The sequence below is a fragment of the Balaenoptera physalus genome (assembly GCF_965194825.1).
Source record: "Balaenoptera physalus genome assembly, chromosome: 5".
In the NCBI taxonomy this organism is placed as follows: Eukaryota; Metazoa; Chordata; class Mammalia; order Artiodactyla; family Balaenopteridae; genus Balaenoptera; species Balaenoptera physalus.
The window spans coordinates 35733841-35756730 of record NC_138884.1 but is presented as its reverse complement, the minus strand read 5'-3'; the positions used below and the strand labels follow the sequence as shown (position 1 = coordinate 35756730).

Sequence of the window (22890 nt, the reverse complement as noted above, 5' to 3'; positions counted from 1 at the left end):
TTCGGGCACTTTTAAATTCTCAAATAGTACAGTGCTGTAAGTATGAAAATGCCCATTAAGAAAAACTTTGAAAACAGCAAAAGAGTCTGTGTACACTCTTTCCAATGCCAAGTCATTAAAGGTTGGACGAGGTAACCTGAAAAAATGTTGTAAGCTATTTCACAAATGATATGCAAACATTTCACTTCAAGGGGGGTATGTGTGTGTCTTTAAAAGAAACATCAAATACCTCAGCACAGTCAGGCAAGTATTGTTGTCAGTGGTCCTAAGAACAGACTTGCTTAGGCAATAACTAAACTTCTAGTTGCCTCTGAAAAACCAACATCCTTCTCAGTAACAATGAATCTGGTGTTGAAAAGACTGGAGGGAAAATATATGTCAGCCCAAGACTAAAGTCCAAAAACCCTAAAAGAAGAATGAGAGATGCTACAGTGAAAGAAGCTGAAACTGTCAATTCCAAGGAACAATTTTAATTAAAAAGCTTTGGGTGAAAATCATCTTTTGTAGAAAACAAATATTTTGAGATATCTGTTTGAAGGACTTTATTTTAGGTACAAATTTAAGTAGATAATCTGTCTTATACCATAGTCATTTATCATTCTTTAAAGGACCATTTCCATAATTTGCTATATATGTATATGATATATACAATATATAAAAGTAAATATATTTTATATTATAGAAGGTTATAAAATCTATCCAGAATGTCTCTGTATGCTGTGAAGATGTTTCTGTAACTAGTATTTAACATAATAGATTCTCTTTCATCACAACATGGTATGAAAGAGGGAAAACATTTTCAGAAGTAAGCTATCTAGAGTTGTAGGACCAGCTTCTGAATACAACATCTGAGGCAGCAGCTTTCAGAATGTAGTTTTACTGCTTTTGATTAGCCAGACTTATCTCAAGATCCCGCAAAGAAGCTGCTGTCCATTGGGTAACAAGTCACAATAGATACACATTGTGCAATCTGAGTCTCACTTTTGTTAAAAAGTAAAAAGCAAAGTCGAAGAAAAAACTCCCAGGCTGCGCTGGCAAGTGGCAACACTAGAGGGTGTTGTGAGCACACATTCCTCTACAACTGATCCCTGATACCCTTTTCCAACGGCTCTCAACTTGGGTTAACCAAGGAGGGAAACTCTACTGTAAATGGTCCTAGAATTACTTGCTATCAAAACCCACTACCCTCTGCACTTGACTAGTTCCCAAAACAAGTCATCACTGAAACCAGCCAGGGCACAGTGTGACTGTAAAAATAGCCACAAATGATCCCCCTCCCTCTATGTATACACTTAACCTTCTCCCACATTTACCCCAGGCTTAGCTATTTGATTTCGTTTGGTCACCGGGACATCAATCAAGAAATGTGAGGCAAGCAGAGACCTGGAAAGTGCTCTGGCTGCTTTGGGATATCCTGTATCCACCATCATGTGAAGCCCATGCTAGCCCACAGGATGCTGAAAGGCACATGGCCAAGTCATATCTGTTTCCCAGCTGACACTGAGCCAACTACCAGGCATATGAGTGAGGCTACACTGGACCTCATGCCCCCACTGAGCCAGCCCAGAGCAGAACTGCTCAATGGACCCACAGAATGATTTATACCCCTGCCTTTAGGGGAAGTTTGTTATTCAGCAAAAACTGATACGTCCAGTAATCCTACAGTCTGTATAACCCACCTGAGCAATGATCTTGATGGAAAACCATGATGCTGATGGCCAGATGGAAAGAACTTTCCACCTACAGAAACCTAACCCATGCCACAAGGACAAGGTCCCACTCAAATGTCATATCTTTCACGAAACCTTTTGTGATTTCTAGCCCTCAACTAAGCATGCCCCCAACTTAGCATGACCTCATGCTCAGTTATTCTGCTTGATCAATATTCTTGTGATGTATCTACACCATAAGGCTCTCAAAAGTAGAGACTGACATCTCTGTCATTCTTGTGTTTAATGTCAGCAAAAAAAAAAAACCTGTTCAACTCAATTAAAAATTGATCATTTTAAAAAGATAAACCTTTCAACTTTTCTGTATGTTTGAAAGCTTTCACAATAAAATACGGGGTGGGGGGGGATGGAATAAACTTATTTTTCACTTCCTGACCGAATACTACACTGTAAACACTATGGCCTCAGAGAATATGTTTTGTTCACCACTCGATTCCCAGCACTTAGAATAGAACCTGGCCCACAGGAGCTACTCTACAAATAATTGTAAAATGAACAAAGAAGGGATTAAAAGGAAAAGAGCATTCAAGAAAACTCAGAGGAAAATCAAACATGCACCATTAAATGAACTTCTGCTTCAAAGTGTTCATTTGCTCCAAAGAGGGAGACAGAACTGATCAAAAGAGATGCTGTGTCGAAGCCCCACACGCCCCCTGGTCATGGACTGCTGGGTCACCCCAACACCATGTGTGGCCACCAGGTGACGTGCAGGGTCACCAAGGGTCAATCTGCTGTTCCCAGCTCTGTTTATGCCAAAAGTATTTGTAATTCTACTTAATTAAATATTATGTGAATGGACAAAATAAATTTAAAAAGAAAGAATTCCCTGTTTCTACAAGAACTAGGTCAAATGCTTTGCAAAGTGAGTTGTTTAAAAACTGCTGTTGAAGGCACAATGGAGGAAGTTTAAGTGAAGACCGAATCCAAGGAAACTGCAGAATCCAAGGACAGGAGAAATCACTGAGTTTCATAGCTGGAATGGACTAAGAACTCGGAAGCTCTCAGAGCCCGTGGCCGCTTTCTCCAGCTCTCCCTCTTTCCAAAACCACATGATCTCTCTCTCAGTGCTCCCTGCCTGTTTATCAAACACACATAGCCTACAATGAATGCCCCTAAGTGGTGGCATCAGTGGCTATATGACCTTATACATCTAGCTCCTGTGGCCATTAACAGTCTCTGGGTCAATTTCCTTGTCCAAGCATCGAATGCACACTTGCTGGGGGAATATGTGATATAAAGGTCTGTCCCTTCCCATGTTATGGAGGGTCAAATCTCCAAGAAGCCTGTATGGAGGAGAATAAATGACTGTCATCACTAACATGCCCTATGAAAATGATTCTCAGTGTGATGGGGGTGGTGTCTATTCCTCAGATTGCGCTATAACACTGTTATGAACCACTATTTCTCATAGGAGTATATCATGGCCTTTAATTTTGCTTGTCTGGATAAAAGGTAAACCATGCTCTAGTGTGATTTATAATAATGTACTATGTTAAGGAGAAAAGGCTTTGTTATTTGCAGAAATATTATATCTGAAACTAATGCAAACACACGATAAATGCAGTTCTTTAAAATAAAAAAAAAATAAAAAATAAAACAAACAAACAAAAAAACTGCTGTTGAGGGGGCTTCCCTGGTGGCACAGTGGTTAAGAATCCACCTGCCAATGCAGGGGACACGGGTTCGAGCCCTGGTCCGGGAAGATCACACATGCCGCGGAGCAACTAAGTCCTTGCGCCACAACTACTGAGCCTGCGCTCTAGAGGCCATGAGCCACAACTACTGAGCCAGTGCTCCTAGAGCCCGTGCTCTGCAACAAGAGAAGCCACCGCAATGAGAAACCCGCTCACGGCAACAAAGAGTAGCCCCCGCTCTCAACAACTAGAGAAAGCATGTGCACAGCAACAAAGACCCAACGCAGCCAAAAATAAATAAATAAATAAATTTATTTTTAAAAAAACCAAAAATTGCTGTCGAATTAAGTAGAAGAGAAAACTCTTAAGAACTAGAAAAAGGCTTACCTGGAAGGATCAGATTGCTTTGCAAGGATCTTTATTAAATCTATTCCTCTTGAAAAAGACTGAGAATGGAAATCATAGACATTGGACTATGGGTGTGTTTTATGGAAGAATGACCGCAGGAAACTCAGGGGACCAAACACAAAGCAAAGGCCTTGGCCTCACATCAAAAGTGTGGACAAGGAATATACATTAATAGGTTGTAAATTAAGATAAAAAAGTGAAAGGTATGTTTGTATAATTTTTAGCTGACATTTTTATTGAGCAGTTTCTGGTCCTGATTGCCAGGAGTAGAATGTCTGCTTCCTGATCAAAGGGAGAGGGTTTACAATTCAAATATTGTCATTCAAAGAGCCACTGACCTTCGGAAGGGTGGGAATCCACAGAGCAGTATGTACGTGATCACGCCAGCCGCCCAAATGTCCACCTTCAGGCCATAGCTGGGGAAACAAAGTGGGTGGGAGGACAGAAACAGTGATACTACTCCCAGGAACCCTGCACATTACTGGAGTACTTGCCTTTGTTTGTTAGGGAAAAAAGGCCTTTCGGTACCAAACTGCTCATTTCATGTAGGGGAATGAATTACCCTTTGGACAAAAGGTGTCTGCTCTTCTCCCAACCTCACCACCATCTTGGGGACTCCAAGACTGGCCTTGGGACAGAAGTCCAGGCCTAGGGCTCTTGGAACTAGAAGCACAAACTCAAGCTCCTGGGATCAAAATCATGGTGCAGGTAACAGTCTCTCCTGCCCTCCACATTCCCAAGAGGCATGTGAATACACAGCAGAGTAGCAGCAAAATATACCCTTTCCCAAAGTTAAAACACTAACCCAAACCCCCAGGAGGCATACCCGGTTTCAGCAATGATTTCTGGGGCCACGTAAGTTGGGGTGCCACAGACTGTGTATAAAGGGCCTTCTACCACAGTGGCCAGCCCGAAGTCTCCTAGTTTCAAAGACTTGGTCCCATCAGGATATTCACACACCTGGAACAGAAACCAGCCAATAATCAGAAGGTTTTTATTTTGTTTTTTTTTCTCAGTGATTGCAAGGGGGGGGCCTTTGGAATTAGGCAGAAAGGACACAGATACATTTACTAACAAATCAAAAGAAATCTCTCCTTGTGATATTAACGCCATGGTTTATCTTTGTTGCTTTTTAAAGCTTTAATTTTTCTTTTTAGAGATTTTGCATGTGATTTTGATTGTGCGAAATAGGAAAAAGACAGTATTTCTACCTTTGCAAAAGTTCCTTACCTAGGAGTATAATGAACACGCTTGCCTGCTGAGGGGTGTAGGTGGTTGCTTACCTGGTTGGCTCAAGAGCCCTCTAAGACTTCTGTTGTGTGTTTCCCGAGCGCTGGGGGGGGAGGGGGGATGTGAGAGCCTCAGAAATGTTTATGAAGTGTCCACTGAAGCGCTAGGTGCTCTCCAACTTGCATGTTTAGTTTAGAACATAAAATTAGGACTTGTTCTCTAGACAATGATGAATATAAATATTACATAGGGGAGAACCCTGGAAATTTAGAAAGAAAATGACTTTGGGGATCAGACAGCCTGAGCTTACATAACCAACCACTCTACCCATTTTCTGGTGATGTGACCTTTGAAGGTCTCTCACTCGCCCTGGGCAGGATCCTTCATCTGTGAAATGGGAGGACACGGGTCCTTGGCTTACGGGGTTGGTGTGAGGATGAAATGAGACGAAGTACAGATCAGGACTTAATGAATGTTCCTTCCTTTCCTAGAAGGACTGGCTGATTAGATCAGGTAAATCATCATCTTGGAAAAGGTTTAACAAAGCTGGTGAACATGTAACAACTTTTCTAGAAAGCACTGCAACCACACGTAAATTTCTTAATATCCTTTATAACCTTTGATCCTGTAAATCTACTTCTAAGAACCTGCTCTAAGGCAACAGAGATGGACCGAAAGGTTACGCACAAGAATGCCAATCTCAGAATTCATCTGTTTTTAAAAACTGGAAGCAACATAAATGGCCAACAGGGTAATGACTTAATAAATCATGGTAAATCCCTACAATGAAATATTATACAGTCACTGATAAGCACATTTCAAGTAAATATTAATCATGGGAAATATTTACTATATTACATAAAATTTTTAAAATATTCAAAATTATATATATACTGTAACACCCCAAAATGTTAAGTTTATCTCTAGGTGGTAGCATTACAGGTTACTTTAATTTTCTTCTTTATACTTTTCAGTAGTTTCCAAAATGTTTACAATGAACATGTGCTGGTTCCATAATTCAGAAAAAATTAATTTTATATATAAGCAAACTTTCCTTATGGGATAAAAGTCCAGAAGTTACATTTTAAATGGATGGTTTTAGAAGCAAATGAGTGTGTGTGAGAACATAACTGAGATTTGACTGTGGGATCTTTAACAAGCTGTCCATTTGCCTCTTGGACGTCCATTCTGAAAACACTCAAATTTCAGAGGATAACTACAAAAACCTAACCTGTACTCATGTCGTATCTTTCCTCTACTTTTACATTTTAAACATATTTTGTTTGTGTTTCCTTGTATTCTACCATGAACTGAATCAGATTTTCACCTAAACCACTACTTACTAAAGGAAGTGAAAAATTTAGCAAATTATGTTTTTTCAAGATAAGCATGTTTACAACATCATCCATTAGTCTGATACTTAATGAGGGGGGTGATTTATAAACTCCTCAATAAAAAGACATCAAGAACCTCCGGCCTTCCTCATGCCAATGACCCCACCATCTTAATAGGCATTTTTTAAGGATGACACTGAAATACCTTCCTCGCCTGTGATGTTCTCAGCAGTTTAAGAGGAGTATTTTTCACCTTAGTATTTTAATAACTGCTTCCATGTTGATGTACTAAATACCCATGCCCAGCATGCATCTTTATGACTTACAAGTTTCACAGCACTAATGGTGAGGATTTGGAGTCCCTCACAGATATTTATCATTCTGAGTCAGCCCACAACTCAGCAGAAACATATTCAAAGCTACTAATGATTCAGCCTAAAGCAACAGAAACCAGGTTCTTAGTTATGCTTAGTCTTAGGACGACTTTCCATCCATTATGTTTAATATAAACATTAACAAGAACAATCTGAATTACAGTTAGAATTTATGATGCATTTACTGAAACCCAGACTTTAGAAATTCCCTGAGTAATTGCAGTGATAAGAACATTATAACCAACATTATAATTCTAAATGTCTCTATCATGAGAGTAAAAAAAAAAGTTTTGTTAATGTCATTTTGTTTTTACAACTTTAAAATACACTCATTAGGTACATTTTTTTAAAATAGTGTTTACTTTAGACATTCAATTTAGGGATGCCTAGGGGTATTTAAGTGTTGTCAGATACTCAGAAGTCCCAGAAGTCCCGTTTTTCACATCCCCTATAAGGAATTCAGAGTCAGATGCAGGAGTATAAATAGAAAGGGACTGAACAGTCTATAATCGTTGAATTATGTTTGGGCAAGTGGTACTCCTTGGCTAAACATCAAAAGGGAAGTGTCATAAGGGGCAGACAAGCCTGAAATAATAATATTTTATATGATTCATCTCTCCCCAATGCTAGACACAAAGGCAAATATGTGGAAGAGAATGTAAGTAAATTTCAAATCTTAGCTGGAGATTCTCTTCAAAGCAGGAAAAATATATATATATATATATATACATCTATAAATCTACACATACACACACACATTTATGACATTGCTGGGACTTCCCTGGTGGTGCAGTGGTTAAGAATCCGCCTGCCAGCGGAGGGGACACGGGTTCAATCCCTGGTCCGGGAAGATCCCACATGCTGCAGAGCAACTAAGCCCATGCGCCACAACTACTGACCCTGTGCTCTAGAGCCCACGAGCACAACTACTGAAGCCCGCGTGCCTGGAGCCCGTGCTCCGCAGCAAGAGAAGCCACTGCAATGAGAAGCCTGTGCACCGCAACGAAGAGTAGCCCCGCTCGCCGCAACTAGAGAAAGCCCACGTGCAGCAACGAAGACCCAATGCAGCCAAAAATTTTTTTTTTTTAATTTATGACATTGCTTTAAGAAACTGACACGGACACACACACATGGCTTTAAGAGACTGGTTTTAAGAAAGAGGTGGCTAAATGCACAGGGACTCCAAAGGCCTTCTGTTCTGGCAGAGAGTTCAGTTCTCCCCAGTAACACGCATCCTCGCAGGACTTGGGTGATTCCAATATTTTCCTAAACGCTGTCTCACTGCACTTCTATAGTAACCCCGCTGGACAATTAGGAAGAGGACTTTTGCTCCAATTTACAGATGAGGAAACTGAGGCTCAGAAAACTCAAGTTACGAGCAGGCAGCCAAGCGGGGCTCCAAACAAGACCAGTGCCGTCCACCGCACCCTCCTGTGTCTAAAAGCCTGCACGGCCTGCGGACTCTCGGTGAGATCTGAACCACCACCACTGTGAGAACTCCAGCCCTGCGCTACTCAAAGGGCCCACCACAAGCTGAGAGACGCTGTCACAAGTTGCTCTCAGAATGCAAAACTGAAACATGTGAGAAATGCAGATCCCACAAAGTGAATGCCACAAGCTCTCTAAATAAAATGTCAGCATCATGATTTAGAAGGACTTCAAATATGAGAAACCAACCCTCTTCTCTCCCCTGCCCCCAGAACTCCTGGAAACGCGGCATTTATCACTGGTCTCTCATAGTTAACTCTGACAGGGCACCGCCAGGCTGTAACTCACGGCATTAATGGCCACCCCTGTGCTCCCTGACACGGTGACCCATACATCTCTGCTGGCAGGGGTTTAAATTATGACACTGCTGCCAGAGGAGGGGATGCAAATCAGATGTCTGAATGCTCTGGAGTTTAAAGACCCAATTCTCTTTTAGAGTAGCAAGAGGTTGGCAGTCCCTCTGCGTATTTCCTTTTAGTGCCTCGATGGCACTTTTTCACACCAACCTGCTGACTCTATCTAGGATCAGCTGAGGGGTCCAGTTAGGTTTCCAACGGCAGGCACATATTCTACTTAGATATGCGCAGCTCAGGGTCTCCAAAGCCTGACCCCACGGCCCTTTCATGTCACACATCAGCCTCATCCCGACATCAGTTTTATCATCTCCCTTCTCTCCCCTTTGGGCAGCACAGAGGGGTTGGAGCAGGTCTCGGAGCGGGGCGGACACTCATCCAGGTGGGGCAGGTGAGGCAGACGAGGCACTCGATTCCAATCTCCTGCCTACCGTCTGAGACTGATCCTAACGGGGACTGATGTCTCCAGCTGCTATCTTCCCTTGATGCGTAACAGCAGAAGAGGGTGAGGGGTGGGATTCTGAGATTTTGCACACAGTAAGGGAACTGTGAGTGGAAAAGAGGGGAAACGGGGTGAGAACGGAATCAGTGAGCTGGGAAACGGGCACCCTCCGCCACCCTCCTCGCTGGCTGGGCCCCCGCAGTCAGAGCCAGGCGGCGCGGGCACTGCGGTAACCACTGGTCCTCGGGCCCTGTGGCCCCGTGCTCTCAGAGAACGTCAGTCACAGCGGCCACTGCGGTGACGTGGGCTGCGGAGAGCAGGGGCGTCCTCGTGAACACCTCGGCACTGTGTCTGACTCGGCTGGGGGAAGCCTCGTCCCCTCTGCATGTGGAGCCCCCGGCCAAGCTCCGTCAGTGGGGGCGGGGCCAGCCCAGACCGCAGCCTCGCGGGGGAGGAGCAGCCCGTCGAGAGGAGGGAACCCCACGCCCACCCGGGGGCCTGGCTTACCACGGCCTCCATTCCTCCTTAGAGTTCACATAGCACACCTTGTTTTACAGAGCACGGGTGTTTACTTTCCTAATAGGAACAAACAGAAATGAAACATATTCCCTCAAGGCAGGGGACAGTAAGAAAAAAAACCTCACATACTTTTAAGTGGACGCTCGGAAATTATCAAATGGTATTAACCAAAAGGGGAACCGGATACCCCGGATTAGCAGAAAGCCCCAGGACGGCCCCAAAGCCTAGCCCATTCAGTTGTTATTTGCGTGTTGGGCGTATGAGGCAGGCTGTGGAGACGTGTGTTTGAGGGCCAGCTGCTAGCGACCTAGGTGACCACGGCGGTCAGTCACCAGCCGTCTACCCCACGTCCACCGTGTGCTTCCTCGGCCCTGGGGATATAAAGTAACCGAAAGACAGACCTTGCCCCATTAGTGCTTACCACCTAGAGAAGACAACAGACAAGTAAACAATACAATCACTGCACCACGGCAAGTGCAGCAAAAACCAGAGGTGGCCATGACTGACTCTGCCCAGGGAGCCTAGGGTGATATCAAGCAGACATGCCTTGCTCAGTATCTTACAAGATGAACGTGTTTGCCACGTTGCTGGGGGAGAGGATGCTGCAAACAGAGACCAGTGTGGACACCAACAATGAGGTGTAATGCTGCTGAGGAAGTCAAGTCTTCACCAACTCCTGCACCCGGGGAAGCCTGTGTCTGGATGCACACGATATGGGAGACTCAGACAGGCTCACCTGCCAAGCAGTAACGATGATGATGGTGATGCTCAGCCCTGAAAGGTGGAAACAGAGAAGCCAAGAGCCCTGTGTGTGTGTGTTTGGGGGATGTGTGTGTGCAGAACCCCCAGATCGCCTTCTCTAAAATTTCTCTACAAGGTAGACACGAGGACTGTCCCCATTAGCAGTGTTTGGTTTGAAGGCCACCATGTGGTGAGTTAAATATGGCTTGAAGGTGAGTGCCATGCTGGTCAGATGGGTAGGGAAGAGAGTAACAGGAGAAGAGGCTGGAAAGGTAAACTGGAACCAGATTATGAAGCTGAGTGCATATTAGAATAAGACTTTCATCTGTAGAACAACGGGACAAATGAGACTTTTAAACAAGAAAAGTTAGCATCTCTGGGTCTCAATTTCCCTATCTGTAGAGCTGAAATGAATGGACTAGATTATTTCCAAAGTTCCGTCCTGCATAGAAACGAACCCTCGTGTTCTACTGTTGGTTCCTACAAGGCTCTAATTCTGTTTCTGTCTCCAATTTATTCTTCAGAACTTTTGCCTCATAAAATAATTTTCCTGCTCATCTTCCTTCAGTTAGCACCATCCATCAAATCGTAAATGAAAATATGTTTTCTAATGTCTGGCAAACAGTAAATGCAGAAGTGCAGATCAATTCAAGAAATCCATTAACATTTTATGGTCATTGACTTGAGTCAGGCTGATTTTCTAGATTTAAATTCTCTCAGCCCCGTACTTGCAGGGTTGGTATAGACTTTAAAATGTCATAGTCTGCATATGATTGTTTGCATGCAGTTACTGTCACTTTAAAGGGAGAGAGGCCTGAGTTGGAACAGAAAAGGCAGAGATGACGTACCAAGAGGTTCTCTGGCTTGATGTCTCTGTGCACAATGCTGAGGGCGTGGAGGTACCTGAGGGCATTGGCCAGGTTGTACACCATGGCACTGCCATCTCTCTCAGTGTACTTGGTTGAAGAAGTAATTGCATCAAAGAGATCTCCACCCTAAAGGACACATAAAAGAACATATCAAAACATCGACAGTGGGGACTTCCCTGGTGGCACAGTGGTTAAGACTCTGCGCTCTCAATGCAGGAGGCCCAGGTTCGATCCCTGGTCCGGGAACTAGATCCCACATGCATGCCGCAACTAACAGTTTGCATGCCACAACTAAGGCGCCTGCATGTCGCAACTAAGGAGCCCATCTGCCATAACTAAGACCCAATGCAACCAAATAAATAAATATTTTTAAAAAACAAAACAAAACATCAACAGTGGCAGTCCTATGAAGGTAACAAAGAAAGCTCATCAGCCTGGAGTAGATGAAAAAAATGACACAAGTGCCACTAAAACTGATGATTATAAATAATGAAAGTTTCAAGGTAGCAAAACACTTCTCCAATTAGGTCCTTCAAGAATATTGTAAGTCTTGGGATTTGTCATCAATGAATTCTCTTGAAATCTCTCCATCCTCTTACTTTGACCAATTCCATCACCAGAAAAAGCTCAGTAGCTGTTTCCATCTCCTCAACCAGCATGATGATATTTGGATGTTTCACTCTGCGCAGTATCGACACTTCGTTCTCAATCAGATGCTCCTGTCAAAAAGGGTTTAGAGAGGTAGATCAGAAATTACAGAACCCTCTGCTCTATCCCTGTGTTCTGGAGGACAACACACGCTGTAGATTTGACACTGAAGGAACAGAGACAAACCACACCCTGGCCCAGCTGGTGTCCCTAGGGACAGGACAAGTCAGCGTGACACCTCATTGTAACTAACAGAAAGACATCCTTCAATACATCCCTTGAGGACTTCCCTGGTGGCGCAGGGGTTAGGAATCCGCCTGCCAACGCAGGGGACACGGGTTTGAGCCCTGGTCCGGGAAGATCCCACATGCCACGGAGCAACTAAGCCCATGCACCACAACTACTGAGCCCACGTGCCACAACTACTGAGACTGCGTGCCACAACTACTGAAGCTCGCGCACCTAGAGCCCGTGCTCTGCAACAAGAGAAGCCACCGCAATGAGAAGCCCGCACACTGCAAAGAAGAGTAGCTCCCGCTCACCGCAACTAGAGAAAGCCCGCACGCAGCAACAAAGACCCAACACAGCCAAAAATAAAATAAATAAATTTATTAAAAAAAAAATACATCCCTCAAAAGGCTCGGCATGCTACCTGGCACATAAAACACACTCTTTCCTGTCTCTTCTTTATTTCTAACACCTTAAGAGGTTGTGATGCTACGAAAGCTTGTGTATACCACACTGTGCTTTGCAGTTCAGCTGGAATCACTTTTCCCTTTCAGTATACACTCAGAAATAAAGACTAGGCATATAAGGAAATTTGGCATGCTTATGGGATACAACTTATAGCATTACAAACATTTTTAGTTTTTAAACTATTACCAATATGAATTTGAATTTCATGTTGAAATTCATGAAAAAGAAACTTTCTTCTTCTATGATTGGGTGTGAAATCATTCACCAGATGGATGTTCCTTATCATCTTGTATTTCAGAAATCAGGAAACATATAGTACCATGGGGACCACTATTCTCCTTTTAACTCTAATCACTTCTCTGAAAATACCACCTGATTATCAGTCTTGGTGAGTAATGCAGTTGGGATCAGCACTGTAGCAAAACGTTTACTCACGGCATTATTATTTTCAATACACCAACCCGTGAATCATGAACAACAATTGGTCTATTTTATTATGAGACATTAAAATCTCTCAACAATGTCATATTTGTTAATCCTCATTAACTGTAATAATGAATTGTTTAGAATTTAGGAAATGCTCTGTAAAAATTGCTAATTGCCCTATTACACACTCTAGGTTTTCAAATATAGCTTTTATAAAATGTACCTTATGAGAGCTATCATTTGCTACCTAAATATTCAATACACATATATGCATATATTCATATTATATGTTCGTGTGTGTGTGTGCGTGCTTCCCTCTTACCGCCCCTTTTGCCTCCTTTGGTCTCATGAATTTCAACTAAATTTAGTGTTCTGCTGCAGTAGTAAGATAATTATCTTATCTCTAGTTCAGGATACAATTTATGGTTCCTCTCATCTTCATGCATCCATGTATACATGTATTTTTACTCAAAGCCATCTCAAATACTTTTTGACAATAGGTGGAAGCATGAATTATAACAGATGAATAACTAACATTCAGAGAAAATCTGTTGCTGGCTCCTGCTCGTGGTGGGCGGTGTTTCTCGAGCATTGAATGCACTGTGTTTGTCCAAGTAGTCACTCGGTAAATGCTGGAAAATGACAGTGCAAATGCTGAATGGAAGTGGGGGGAAAGAAAAGAATCAACATGATCTAGGAATCTAGTCACTATCTGTCAGTCGCTGTGCAAGGTACTTGTGTAATGTCTTAACGCTTATCCTTAGAACAGTCCTTGGAGGGGGGATGCACACCTAGGGCCCTGACATCCCAGCCCACATTTTTTGTACTGCACAATATCACCTTTCAAAGGGGGAGGCTTTAGTCAAAGTTGGAATTTTTCAAAATGATAGCTGCAAAGCTGAAACTATTTAATTCCTTGAAAAGATAGGATCTAGAGGTCATTTCACACCAAGTTGGGAGTCAAGGCAGAACCACACCAGGTTTTGTACAGGAAGAGAATCTATGCCCATTAATGAGCAGGGCTGGGAAGACTGAGACTGGCTTTGGAGTCAGCAGACAGGGAAGAACAGTGGTTCTCAGCACCTAGCCGGCCACAGGGCCCCCCACCTGGTTCCCGTCCCACAGGGCAGCAGCACTAGGCGGCCACAGAGCCCTGGTCCCTCCCAAGGGAAGCAGCTGTGCAGCCAACTCCTCGCGGCCACAGAGACAAAGGAAAGATGCAGCAAACCCTCCACATTTGTACACTTGTTTAGAAGCCTTTGGCTCATCTGTGCCAACCATGTCCTTAATCACAGTAACAAGCAGAGGTGGATGTACCTTTGTGAACATGTAAAGGCAACCAAACGAGTTTATTTCACTCTGTGTGAAGCCGGGACGACGTGGTAGTAAAATAGGTGTTTGATTTTTAAGCTAAGTGGAACTATCATGTCAGTTCTCCTCCCTCCTCCCCATTTCCCCCAGGTTGGGAGAGTCTATAAATTTACCTCTCTTCAGGGACTCTGTCTGTGATGCTAATTTTGAGTGACATCTGTAAAATAATCCCCATCACCAGTACCCCAAGAATTCTCTCAAATTGGAGCTAAAATAAGGAGTCTACCACATACGGAGACTACACCTCCCCAAAGTTATCTTTTTCATTAAAAGGCACAACAGAGAGTCTTCTGAGACGCATTGTGGAACTTCTCCCAGGGCCTCTGGGCAGTGTTACATTTCAAACATTAAGTGAATATTGCAACATTTTCTCCACCATTATTTATTATCTCGGCTTACTGTATGCTACTCAACAATGGCTAGTATTCTATGCACATAGTGAAGGTTTTTGTTGGGATGTGGGAGCCGTTAGCCTTTGTTTCCCAACCTCTGACGATGCATGTAAATATGTCTTTGAAGGAACAATCCACTTTTTAACGTAAACCATCCTCAGAAGCAAAACAAAACAGTGCACAAAAATCTTTACAAACGTTATCTTCCTATTTCTTATGCAACCCATATGTAATCTTTGTTTCTAATATATAAAAATGCTCTCTAGGTTACATTTTCCAGGGAAATATTTCTAAATACAACGTGAACATCACTTTTGTCTTGAACTGCACTGAACTTGCATTATTCAGTCATCTACCATTATTTATGTTAAGTGATTCATGATTCTAACTCCAAATAATTTACACATGAATCATTTCATGGCGGTGTTCCACGGTTTTGTATGTGAGAGTAAATGACAAAGAAAACTGCTCACTTGGCAAAGGATACCGCCCTATCCTTGGCCAGGGTGGTTTTTAACTGACAAAAGAGAGAGAGAGAGACAGCCAGGGAGAAACAGATACGCGGAATAAACAGCTCTCTCAAACCAAACGAATCATCTTGTCTCCGATCCTTCCCTCCTGTGTCCTTTGTCTCACTGAATGAACCTGGCTGCCCAGAGCAGACAGGAATTCCACCAGGACCCTCCTTCCTGCATCCTCCTGAACAGCTAATCAATCACCGATCCCTGCCAGGTCTGCCTTCTCAATAGCCTCGGGATAAATCCATTCCCATTTCATCCCTTTTGCCAATCTCTTATCTAGACCTCCAGGCACTTGCACAGGCGGTTTTGTCTGGAGCTCTCTTTCCCCACTTCTTGGTGAACTCCTATTTACCCCTCAGCACCACATGAGACCTCACCTCCTCCAGGTGGCCTCCCCTGCTCAACTGTGACTGGGTTAGGAGCCCCTCGAATTTGTTCTCAGTGCCCCTGTGCTCTGCTCCAACCACAGCCCTCACCCTGCTGTCCCAGAGCTTTCTGTTTACCTCGGCCTCCAGCAACTAGCACAGTTCATTCTGAAGTGCTCAAGAAAGCGGAAGACATAAACACATCATGCGCTGCTCTCGGGTCAACAGTGGCTTTACAGCTGGTATCTATATTGTGGGGTGAGTACTGCTGAGGATCATGCAGTGAGAGAGACGAGATGCTCAGATCGCTACATGTAATTTCTGCGGTAGATGAGTGTGGTTGGTTGAATAACGGCCACACAAAGTTACCAAGTCTTAATGCCTGGAACTTGTTAATATTACTGTATTTGAAAAAATGTCTTTGGAGATGTGATTAAAGATACGGCAACGAAGAGATAACAGTGGATTATCTGGGTGCCATCACAAGTGTCTTTATGAGACAGAGGCAGAGGGAGACTTCACAGACAAAAGAGGAAAAACAGACACACAGAAAAGAGGGAGGTGAAGACGGAGGCAGGGTTTGGAGTGATGTGGCCACAAGCCAAGGAATACTGTCAGCCACCAGAAGCTACTTAGAATCAAGGTACAGATTCTCCCCTAAAGCTTCCAGAGGGAGTGTGCATTTCAGACTTTTAGCTGCCAGAACTGTGAGAAAATAAATTTCCGTTGTAAGCCACTAAGTTTGTGGTAATTTATTCCAACAGTCTCAGGAAACTAATACAATATACATTTGGATTTATGTCCTGCCTGGACCCATAGCATGTAGATAATGAATGCAGAACTCTGGGAAGAGAAGGAAGGACCACTTCTAAGCACCACAACAGAAAGCTCAGGGCTTCATACACTATGGGAATTCAATAAATATTTAGAATGAATATTATTTAGAATATCAAACTTGGAAGAATTCTTAAATTTACAAACACCATAGCCTTCTCAAAAGCCTCCTTAAATTTGGCCCCAAGGTAGATCTTGCAAAAATCTCCTACGTGGCATGTAAATCAATACAGTTACAACACTCCTTCACACCATACACAAAAATAAACTCAAAATGGCTTAAAGACTTAAATATAAGACAGGACACCATAAAACTCCCAGAAGAGAACACAGGCAAAACATTCTCTGACATTAATAATAGTGATGTTTTCTTAGGTCAGTCTCCCAAGGCAATAGAGATAAAAGCAAAAATAAACAAATTGGGCCTGATTAAACTTATAAGCTTTTGCACAGCAAAGGAAACCATAAACTAAACAAAAAGACAACCTACGGACTGGGAGAAAATATCTGCAAAAACGATGCAACCAATGAGGGTTTAATTTCCAAAATATATAAACAGCTCATACAACTCAATAACAAAATAACAAACAACCCAATCAAAACATGGGCAGAAGACCTTAACAGACATTTCTCCAAAGAAGACACACAGATGGCCAATAGGTACATGAGGAGATGCTCAACATCACTAATTATCAGAGAAATGCAAATCAAAACTACATTCAGGTATCACTTCACACCAGTCAGAATGGCCATCATTAAAAAGTCTACAAATAATAAATGCTAGAGAGAGTGTCAAGAAAAGGGAACCGTCATACACTGTTGGTGGGAATTTAAATTGGTGCAGCTACTACGGAGAACAGTATGGAGGTTCCTTAAAAAACTAAAAATAGAGTTACCATATGATCCAGCAATCCTACTCCTGGGCATATATCCAGAGAAAACTCTAATTTGAAAAGATAATGCAGCCCAGTGTTCATAGCAGCACTATATACAATAGCCAAGACATGGAAGGAACCTAAATGTCCATCAAAAAATGAATGGATAAAGAAAATGTGGTACATATATACAATGGAATATTACTCAGCCATAAAAAGAATGAAATAATGCCATTTGCAGCAACATGGATGGACCTAGAGATTATCATACTAAGTGAAGTAAGTCAGACAGAAAAAGACAAATATCATATGATATCACTTATATGTGGAATCTAAACTATGACACAAATGAACTTATCTACAAAACAGAAACAGACTCGCAGATATAGAAAACAAACTTATGGTTACCAAAGGGGAAAGGGGGTGGCGGAGGGATAAATTAGGAGTTTGGGATTAACAGATACAAGCTACTACATATAAAATACTGGGTTGGCCAGAAAGTTTGCTTGGTTTAAAGTAAAAATAAAAGACACATTTTTCATTTTCACGAAGAACTTTATTGAACAACATATTCAGTAACTGAATGAACTTTTTGGCCAACCCAGTAGATAAACAACCAGGTCCTACTATATAGCACAGGGAACTACTGTATATTCAATATCTTGTAATAACCTATAATGAAAAAGAATATGAAAAAAAATATATATGTATAACTGAATCTCTTTGCTGTAAACCAGAAACTAACACAACATTATAAATCAATTTAAGAAAATCTCCTATTGAGGGACTTTCCTGGTGGTCCACTGGCCCGCACTCCCAGCGCAGGGGGCCCGGGTTCGATCCCTGGTCAGGGAACTAGATCCTGCATGCATGCCGCAACTAAGAGTTTGTATGCTGCAACTAAGAGTCCGCATGCTGCAATGAAGATCCCACGTGCCGCAACGAAGACCCAGCACAGCCAAAATAAATAAACAATAAATAAATAAATATTTTTTAAAAAGAAAAAGAAAACCTCCTACTTGGAAGAACCCAACATGCTTTCCATCTTCTGGGCCTCTACTCAGGCTGCGCTGGCCGCCTCAAAAGCTTTTCTGTCATTACTGCCTACTCAAGCCGTACCTACTGCTCAAATCCAGCTCGAATGCTTCTTGCTCTAAGGCATCTCCACTGAGCACCTACTTCTCTCTCATGTGCTACCCTGAACTCCCATAACACTTTTACGGAACTGGTATTAATGTTAAATTACCTTATTCCTAGCACAGTATCTTGCACAAACATCAAATGTTAGGTAAACAAGTGAATCAATCTTGTACATTACAGAAAAGCAAACAGAAAACCAGAGGTTAAGAATTTTTCCCAGGTTCTTATTATAGGAACAAATGCATAAATTGAACTTGGAGAGGGATCATGGTAGATTGGCCAGTGTAGACTGTCTGTGCAACCAACTAGCCCAAAGGTCCAATCACTGCTCTGATCCTGTGTGACTTTTGGGAAGCTATTTAATTTGAATTTCTATTTCTTTATCTCTAAAACCAGTACATCTGTTTTGCAAGTCATTAAAGATAATGTGCAAAATTCCTACATGTCCAAGCCTGGATAGATAATACATTTTGATAAATGGATAGATAATACATTTTGGATAGTTAATACATTTTGATAAATGGCAGATATTATTTTCAGCATTATTACTTTTCTGTATATGACCCACAAGGCAGAGGTAACGAACGATGCCCCTGAAGAGTGGCTGAATACCTCCCCTTAGATTTTGTTTTAAAAAAGCAAATTCTCTATACCCATTTTTTTCCTAAATATAAAATTTAGTGGAAAAAATCTACCTATTTAGAACAAAACAAGTATGGGATTAACAGATACAAACTACTTTACATAAAATAGATAAGTAACAAGGATTTACTGTATAGCACAGGGAATTATATTCAATATCCTATAATAACCTATAATGAAATATAATCTGAAAAAATTAGTGAACCACTTTGCTGTACACCTGAAACTAACACAATATTGTAAGTCAACTATGCTTCAATTTTTTTTTTTAAGTTTTAACCTTATAATTTTATATAGTCAATGTGGAAATAATTGTTCAAATAAGCAAAATATAAGGATGGAAATAAGTATACGATCATGAATTATAAAAATAAAATGACATTCAATAACAAGGAAAAATAAGATCCAAATGTTTGAAGTGACCTCTTCATTTGCCTCAACACTTAGTGTACCAGACTGAATTTTTTTGCATATTTTTTTTCAACTACTGAGACAGCTGCTTAAATTTTAATCATGTAAACAATATCCTTACCAGAGCAATTATTTTTTAATTTTTAACTTTTTTGAAACGTTTTAAACTTTTTTGAAAACATACTTTAATACAGTTGTTTAGAACTTGGCTCCCCAAATTATGACACATTCTGCTTAAATCACACAATATCAGATACAAAGAGCAACACCTACTTACATATGGAGACAGGCTTTGCAGCTGAAAATGTAATAAAATTGTTAACACAATAACTGAAAACACATAGAATTATTTAAAGAAAATTACATTTAGAAAAATCTTATTCAAAGAAAAGGGGGGCATTTTGCACAGACTCTGCTTCATTGGCTGTCACAATGTAGTGTTAAAAAAAAAAAAAAAGTGTATGACAAATTTGTCTATTGGATTTTCCATTCTGGGTCTCTGAGAAGACTCTTCTAACACTGTATCATAATATATATGTATTTTTTTAATTAATTAATTAATTTATTTATTTATTTTTGGCTGTGTTGGGTCTTCGTTTCTGTGCGAGGGCTTTCTCTAGTTGCGGCGAGCGGGGGCCACTCTTCATTGCGGTGCACGGGCCTCTCACTGTCACAGCCTCTCTTATTGCAGAGCACAGGCTCCAGACGCGCAGGCTCAGTAGTTGTGGCTCACGGGCCTAGTTGCTCCGTGGCATGTGGGATCTTCCCAGACCAGGGCTCGAACCCGTGTCCCCTGCATTGGCAGGCAGATTCTCAACCACTGCGCCACCAGGGAAGCCCTGTATCATAATATTTTAAGTTTCCTGTTAAAAATACACAATTTTGTAAATGTCTGATGAAGAATAGTTTTAGGAGTTCCATAAATATAAAACCACCACTATCACATCAAATCCGCCTAGCTATAGCTTCTGAATTCCTCTGGCATATTAATAATATTAACAGTTAACATGTGTTAAATTCTTGTTATATACTGATACTTTTCTACATGTTTCCTATGCCTTAATTCAATAAATTCACAATAACCTATGCCTTCGATATTATTAACAACTGCATTTTATAGGAAGAAACAGAGGCACAGAGGGGTTAACTAATTTCTCCAAGGTCATACAGCAAAAAGAGGCAGACCCAGGATTAAACTTTATACAATCTGGCTCTAGAGTAGTACTGTTCAACAGAAATGTGATCCACATATGTAAATTTAAGTTTTCTAGTAGCCATGTTAAAAAATATAAAAAGCAGGTAAAATGTATAACTTATTTAACCCAATATATCTAAGATATTATCATTTCAACATGTAATCAAATACAAAAGATATTAATGAAGTATCTTACATTCTTCTTTTAGCATTAAGTCTTCAAATTCTGTTGTGTTTTACACTAAGAGTACATTTCAGTTCAGACTGGCCATACTTCAGCTGCTCAGCACCACAAGTGTGAGGGGCTCAGAGTTGGACCATGAGTTCTAGAGCCTTCTCTCTCTTTTTTTCAATGTATTTATTTATTTATTTATTTATTTTTGGCTGTGTTGGGGCTTCGTTGCTGTGCGTGGGCTTTCTTTAGTTGCGGCGAGCGGGGGCTACTCTTCATTGCGGTGCGCGGGCTTCTCATTGCAGTGGCTTCTCTTGTTGCCGAGCATGAGATCTAGGCACGCAGGCTTCATTAGTTGTGGCTTGCGGGCTCTAGAGCGCTGGCTCAGTAGTTGTGGCGCACGGGCTTAGCTGCTCCACGGCATGTGAGATTTTCCCAGACCAGGGCTCGAACACGTGTCCCCTGCATTGGCAGGTGGACTCTTAACCACTGCGCCACCTTCTAGGGAAGGCCCTAGAGCCTGCTCTCTTAACTGCTATGCTACTTACCAGAAAGGAATCTAAAAAGGTCTCTGTCATCACTATTGTAGAATATTTATCCTTTCAAACATAGTTGAAATGGCAGTAATCTAGCAACATTCCATCATTTGATTTTTTTCCCAGTCCCATCTTCAGAGTAGGACAGAGAAAACAGTTCATCCATTTGGGGAGACAATCCATGGTGTTTCTGCACATCCCACATCAGCTTTAGTTACAAACTATCTTTCCAAGTATGTCTGTATAGCAAACACCCTTGGAACACAGAGACAGGGTCTCCCCCAGGGGTGGAGGGCCAATTTGTTTCCTTACCATGATAATAAAAATAATGCTCTCCACTGGGGCAGAGGCTGGGTAGGATGCTAGTGGCCCCCTCATAAGATTGGGGGGTTCCTAAGCTTGGGGGTCCTCCACTGTGACACAAACCCACTGTGTGGACAGCATCCAGCTGGGCCCCTCTGCATCACTTCTGTGGGCTTTGGGAGTTAAGGGGAACCAGTGCAAGCATGGAGCTCCTGCTTTCTGCTATGGCACCAGTAATAGTTTTTGTCTCTGACCTAGGAATCTTGTGTCTTCTGCCACATCTACAAAGCTGGAAGGCTAATTTCTTAGTTTGAAAAGTCTCAGAACCCTCACAGTTCTTGAGGCACCTTTTGTGTGTTGCTGGGTTTTGATATAGACATCTCCAAGAGAGGAGAACTTGTATTTTTCAATGGTTAGGACAAAGATCAAATCAATTTACTGTTTTAGGATTAAGGTTTCTGAAAAATGGCAGGGAAAAAAAAAACTTGACAAGGTTTCCCCTGCTACTATCAGCAGACTATTCCTATTATGATTTTGTCAAATCACCACTTAAATTCCTTCACCGCAGAAGACATCTCTAAGTTTTTTCAGTTTCTTTTACAAAACAGTTATGCATACTGTACCTTTCCACAACATTTGGCTTTGTCTATAATCTTTAGGGCAAACTCCTTTCCTGTGGACCTATGGAATAATCAGAGGAAGGACATTTAAAGACATAAATCAAAGACACCATCCATCCTGATTTCCTCTACAGCACAGATCCAGGGAAAAAAGAGTGGCTTCCTTCTCTATACACCAGAGAGGATGCTGAGTGGGGTCAGGGAGAAAAATACCCACAAAAGATTTTTTTAAAACCCACAAAGCCACACTGTCAATCTCCTTTTATAACTATTAATCATTACAATATTAAGTAACTCACATATTTAAAGTATCTAAATTCTGTTGTATCAGACTTGGATAAGAAGCTGTTCTTCCATACTTAAATCTCAAAAATAGTTCTCTTAGGAGACAGAATAAAATTAAGAAAAATGAATCAAAGTAACAGAAAATTTTCTTTTATCAATGTCTTTACATGAGTCCATTAGTCACTAATTAGCCCATAAATCAAAACTGAAAAGTCCCTAGACTTTCAGTCTCTATTTCTCAGCCAAAACTCCACTTAGGATCTGGTGCCACCTTATCCACACCTTTAAACCTCCATATCTGGTACTAGAGACATCATTCATTTGACACAAGAATCC

General features: G+C 41.6%; 1 protein-coding gene across 8 annotated transcripts in view; it reads right to left on the bottom strand.

The window, feature by feature from the left end:
- DCLK2 (doublecortin like kinase 2) overlaps nt 1-22890 on the bottom strand; it is a gene marked incomplete at its 5' end in the record, with an annotated part of 151616 nt that overhangs the window by 10499 nt on the left and 118227 nt on the right. For 7 of the 8 annotated variants that reach the window (XR_014264078.1, XR_014264079.1, XM_082463365.1 and 4 more), the window contains 5 exons: nt 4111-4188; nt 4599-4732; nt 11102-11248; nt 11722-11841; nt 22273-22330. Coding sequence is in view for 6 of the 8 variants with exons in the window: in XM_082463365.1 (XP_082319491.1) it covers nt 4111-4188; nt 4599-4732; nt 11102-11248; nt 11722-11841; nt 22273-22330 (537 nt within the window). The remainder of the gene's footprint in view (nt 1-4110; nt 4189-4598; nt 4733-11101; nt 11249-11721; nt 11842-22272; nt 22331-22890) is intronic. The other variant, XM_082463364.1, reaches the window with a different exon arrangement.